Source organism: Arachis stenosperma, chromosome 4, assembly GCF_014773155.1.
Source record: "Arachis stenosperma cultivar V10309 chromosome 4, arast.V10309.gnm1.PFL2, whole genome shotgun sequence".
NCBI lineage: Eukaryota > Viridiplantae > Streptophyta > Magnoliopsida > Fabales > Fabaceae > Arachis > Arachis stenosperma.
Window position 1 is genome coordinate 98307491 of NC_080380.1, and position 6000 is coordinate 98313490.

Below are 6000 nucleotides of genomic sequence, written 5' to 3' on the forward strand. Positions count from 1 at the left end.
TTTAAAAAAAATAAAAATAGTTCAATTAGTTTAAATACTTTACTGAGTCACCAAAAAATACTTTACTATGACTAAAAGCACTCAGTTTCAATTCTCATCTCTTAGTTTTAAACATTAAAAATTTGTTGAATTTGAACTGAACTGAGTAGGTTTTTGTTGGCTTTTACAACACATCAAAATTCGTATTTCGCATCTCTCTATTTAACAAGCAACACTCCATCTATCTTTGAGTTCAAATATAAAAAATATGTATTTTTATTTATTTAATTTAATATTATTTTATATTTTATTGTTTATTTAATTTAATTTTTATATGATAAAAAAATTAGAATATTTAATAAGTATTGATATTATTGTATTTGTATAAATTGATGAAAAAAATTCAATATATATTATAAATTGTTGAAAAATTTAATTCTGATTCAATTGTTGAAGATTTTAAGTCACTAAAGACTCAAAAAATAATATTATAAATTATTTTATATTTTTTATCTGTAGAATTATTTATTTATTATGTTACTAGTAACAAACTTAAAAAATAATTATATTTATAAATTTTATTTTAATATAAATATTATTATTAAATTTTTATGTTAAATTTTTGCCCCCAAAAATTTTGTTCCAAACTCCACCACTAATTATATCTATCTATAAATTGGTTATGCAATGAGTGATAGCTCCCAAACTTAGTGAATTATTATGTCGACACTTATTCAAAAAAAAATTAAATAGTAAAAGTTATCCTATCATTTATATTAAGAAGTTTACTTAGGAGTTAGGAGATAACCAGAAAATAAAAATACAAACTTTTCCATTATCAAAACTTACCACACAATTTTAATATGAACATTTATTTCGCATATCAAATAAACTCTATTGTTTCTCATGATTATTATGATGCATTCTATATTCTATATTGTGATTTCTCCTTTTAATTCTTTTAGTTCGATAAGAATTTATTTGTTATAGATCTGAACTTCATTTAAACATTTATCATAAGCCAATGAATTACTGTATATATGAAATAAGATTCAAATTTTCGATACTTATTTAATTAAATTAGTAAACTAACCACTAAATCAATCTAAGTTGGTTCATTTCCTCCCTCTAATTAATGCATACTAAGTACATTTTAATTCTTACTTATCAACGTAAGTGTGCATAATCAAAGCTACGCATAAAGTGCTTTTTTTCTTTTTTGTTAATACTATCAGTGCATATATATAGATAGATAGACAGATAGATAGACACATACAATAAATGGAACCCTCCAAAGGAGAGAAGAATGTGAAATGCTTTAACTAGAATAATGCTAAAGTAAGGTAGCTTACAAGAAAATAGCAGCTCATGCTTTTGAATTATTGCCTAAATACTTTATAATAATCCCACAAGGAAAATCACTTTCCAATATCAAACTCAAATCATGCAACCTTAGACCAGGCACTAGCACAAGAAAACCCCTTTGGTCATCATGGGACAATCAATGAACCTGTGGTGGAAATTTCAGCAATGTATGGTTTTCATTGATGGTTCCATTTTACTAGAAACATAACATCTTCAAGCTACATTAAAACAAGATAAAGCAGTTACTGCACCCCACTCCACCTAGCCCAGTCAACAAACTGCATACCACCATACACATTGTTGGCGAAACGCACACCAACGGTGAAAGTCATGGCAACTGCGGGGACTTGTTTCGCCACCGGTGACGCTTCGACCAAGCGTTCTAGTCCATTAATGATCTGGTATCGGGTGTTAGAAGACAAACCGAGGAAGACACCTAAATGTTGATGAAGACAAGAATCAAGTTCATTACATACAGGAATAGAACAGAATAGAATACAAGTCAATATTAGTATATTATCTACAAATAAGCAATGATCAAAATAGAAGCTATTTAAAGAAAAACAGAATCTTGGAAAAGAAATCGACTAGATTGCACATAATTGAACCAATGTAAAACGGCAGTTCCAAAGAGATGAAATACAAGTTTCTAAACAACTATGGTAAATAAGTTGTCCAAATAATATTACTAAACGCTCATTAATTGCCCGTTTAGGAAGTAGCAGAAGCTACTTTTTTTTTACTTTTGAATTATGAAAAATCACAATACGCGTGTTTGGGAAGTAGCAGAAGCTACCTTTTCTTTTTTTTACTTTTGTCCAACTCATGTTTCTACCATTCATATTAAAACATTTAATTTAAATAACAAATCCTTCTAGTTTGCCAAACATGGGTAAATTTTATCATCTAGCAATATCAGTATGGAGTATGGACAGTCAAGGGTATCAAATTTGGTCTCATAAACGAATTCATTGGCAATGAAACTGAAAATAGTCATACTAGCACAACAAAAAACAGAGATATTTTCTAGTAGCATAGTGAAGAAAAGCTAGAAAACATGAACCAATTTTAAACAATGAACATTTGCATACCCCAAAGAGCTGCACTCTTCACAAGAGGTGGCACAGGTACATGATCCTCAGATTTCTTTATGTTCCTGATATATCATAATAGCAGGTCAGAAATTTTTCACTAAAGAAGGATTCATACACTGCAAACTGCATAAGTATCATCTACTAATTTAACTGTATTCTGCCTTGTATTAGATTTTTTTCATTAATAAACATTATGGTGCCACCTGCTCAAAAATCCACTATAACTTCTCATTTCAAGTGAGTATCCTTAATCTCTCCAATGATTTTTGGTTTATAATTTACATTATTGTAGAGTTTTAAATGGATGGATAGTGGATCAAATATATCATAGAACTTAGGACAATCAGCCAACTTTAAAATCATATTATTGCAAAGAAAAGAGAAGAAAATAATGATTTCAAGTTGAATCTTTTATTTATGACAGAAACATTAGTTATTAGAAGCCCAAATGTCATATACATAATTACAAAATCCTTACAGAACTTTTCTATTGAGGCCAGGGGTAGAAGTGATTGATCGAGGCGGGGTCAGAACAGGGAAAGTAACATTTGTTCCTATTGCCACACAGGTCATCTAAAAATGAATTCTAAAGAGAACAAAACCATACCGTTTTGCAGTCATGATCATATTGGCAATGCCTTGGCCTATAATGCCACAACCAAATCCAACGGCTCCATACATTATGCCCTGCAATTAGAAACATGCTTAAAAATTAACTGAAATGAAACTTCAATAATAAATGGACCAATGAGATGACTCGTCCTCACCTTGAAGAAGTATGTTCCGAGTCTTTGCTGTACGGAAAACCTACATCCTGGCCTTTCAGCTTCAAATACACTGTGTAAAGAGAGCAGATAAGGTTAGACAAAATTCATGCGGTAAAGATACAAGCAGTTCATATATGAAAAATATTATTTCCAGTTGTCTTTGTTAGATGGCAACAATTGATACTCCACACAAAAGAAACCTATATAAAAAGTTATCGATATGAAAGGAAGCCATTCAATGGCGTGTGGATTCTTAGATGGAAACTTCTTCACATTAAGAAGACACTATATAAGACATGGAAAGCATTACTACAATGTCTTTTGTAGATAGAGACCTGTTGATATCTCAATACGTAAGAAACGTACACAAAAGATAATGACATGAAAATAGGTCATTTAATGGCATGATGTGTAACCTGCTAGGCAAAGAGGCATAGGCTTTCTGTAGTCTTCCAAGGAATCCACTAGATACTGATGGTTTCCCGATTCTGGCATAGGGTGCCAACATACCTACCAAGGCAATGTTGACAACCAAACCAACCAAAAGATCCGCGACATACAACTCAAATTCAGACCAAAAGTCGTCACCTCTCTTTTGAACTTCGGCAAAAGTGGCACAACAAGAATCAATGACAATCTGCATATCACAAGAGAACAAAGTTTAAATTTGAAATAAGCATTTTTACAAGTAAAAAAATCTATTGAGTGGCAAAGAACACATGAATAAATTTCACATAAAGCAGACGGCAAGCGTAATTATTATGTACTACTAGTCACAATCTCTAATTCGAGGGATATAGCTCATTGCTTTAGCATATAAATACCTTATTGACTAGGTAAGTTGAGCAGACAAAGAACGAGTAAAGCATGAGCTAGTTCCTCAATAAATCATAGCAGGTTATTATATGATAATTCTAAACATTGATCACTAAAAGTTATACATTGTAGAACAGTTAGATAATTCAATAACTTTAGTCAAGGAACTGCAACATGCAAAATATAAATTCTGGTTATTAAGAGATAAACCCTACCAACCTCTGAGCCAATTTTGAAAAGAAACGACGGATCAGCCAGCATTCGATTGCGAAGTGCAGACCAATATTTCATGGCAAATCCCAAAGGCCAGAAAGATCCCTGCAGTTCAAGTATCAATGGAACAACAACATTAAGGTCTAAGGTCCAAGCGACTTTTAATCCTGTCTTACTCAAGATTTGACAATCCATTAGATAATTGCTACCATGAAATAAAAGGGAAAGAAAAGCATGGATATTGGAAACTTTACCTGCATGTCCAAATATCTAAGAAGAAGCACCTTGCGGATTCCCACAGTCTTAGCAGCCTCCAACATATCCGAAGGAAGGGTAGCCCTACGAGCCTGTGTCTCTCTCATTACCTCCTCATATTTCAATATTGGCCCAAACTCATCTTCATCTTTGTTACCTCCATCATCATCACTACCGCCACCACCACCACCACTTCCATCTCCAGCTCCACCACCTCCAAAGCTCCCGTTACCACCACTACTATCAATCACAACTCTGTTATTATCATCTCTATTAGTTAAAGAGTCCCCAAATTTATGGTCACTATCCATGACACTCTCGCCTCCCCCTTCCGAAACCTTTATTGTAGTTACATCGGATTGTGATTCAGGTGGCAACTGTGACATACTCATTATGAAAAATGTTTTTTTCTTCCGTAGAGATCTATTGCACTTGTTAAGACAAATGATTGGAAATGCAGATTCTTTCAAAACCCCCCTGAAACTCAACCTGTCCAAACTTGAATCTTGACTTACCAGTTTCATCAAAACGGATTCTCTCCTTACACTAACCGCATGTGCCACCCCAAAATTCGAAGAACAACCTGCCATTATCCTCAAAGATGGTAGCTTTGTAGCTTTGTAACTTTGTAGCTCTAACCCAGAAAAGTCGACGAATTCTTAGTTTCTACTTAGCATTCAGCAGCTTAACCAATAAAATTAGGAGAAAAAAAATTTCAGAACACGCACCAAAACTACTTGAGGCATTGACAGATACTCCAACAAAAACACAATGACTGAACCAAAAGGAAATGCATGTTTCTGGGAATATTCTAAACATTAACTAGAGCTCTCAAGCAATGCAATATTTTTTCAAGCGATATCTCACTAACAGCGTAAAATAAAACAGCTGAATAACATGATTGAAAACAATTAGAAAGGGAGAAAAACGGTACCTGGTTGTGGAGGAATAGTGGGAAATGAGTTAGGGGAATATGCGGCGGAGTGAGTGGTTCCCCCTATTTCAGAGTTTATATATTTGGGAAATTCGCCATGAATTATTGAATTGAAGTGCTTCATACTTCATAGTTCATGCTACTAAAATATTCAGCAATAATTAATTGTAGAATCCAACACGTGGGGTATGTAATGTATTGTTGATTTCTTGGCCCGCGTGAGATATTTATATCCCAATTTGATTTGATTTGATTTGTACAGGCAGAGAAAATAAAATGATGTTTTTTTATTGGAAGGAAGAAGGACTGGTGTGGGTGTCAATTGTGGAATTTTTTATTTTTAATATTAGAGTGGTAATGGTGTTTTTTTAAAATGTGGATTGTTGGGGGTGTTATACTCAAATGTGGGATCGTTTAATCAGAAAAGCAGAAATCGGACCGTCCGATTTATTAGAGGTGCAGAAATTGGACCGTCCGATTTGTGGGAGGTACACAAATCGGACCGTCCGATTTGTGGTAAAAAAAAAATTTTAAGGTACAGAAATCGGACCCTCCGATTTCTGTACTTCCACAGTTT

At 33.2% G+C, this 6000-nt stretch overlaps 1 protein-coding gene across 2 annotated transcripts; it reads right to left on the reverse strand.

Moving 5' to 3' along the window:
* Positions 1-1257: 1257 nt before the first annotated feature.
* On the reverse strand, positions 1258-5661 carry LOC130973054 (protein RETICULATA, chloroplastic). Of its 2 annotated transcripts, none has more exons than XM_057897429.1 (8): positions 5424-5661; positions 4489-5173; positions 4241-4339; positions 3622-3842; positions 3206-3275; positions 3046-3125; positions 2436-2500; positions 1258-1780 (listed from the first exon to the last, which is right to left on the reverse strand). In XM_057897429.1, the coding sequence occupies exons 2-8, from the start codon at positions 5077-5079 to the stop codon at positions 1587-1589; spliced, it is 1320 nt and encodes a 439-aa protein (XP_057753412.1). In that variant the 5' UTR covers positions 5080-5173; positions 5424-5661; the 3' UTR covers positions 1258-1586. The 2 variants fall into 2 exon arrangements, with proteins under 2 accessions (XP_057753412.1, XP_057753411.1); XM_057897428.1 differs by having other exon boundaries at positions 4489-5123; positions 5424-5649.
* Between the last annotated feature and the right edge of the window lie 339 nt (positions 5662-6000).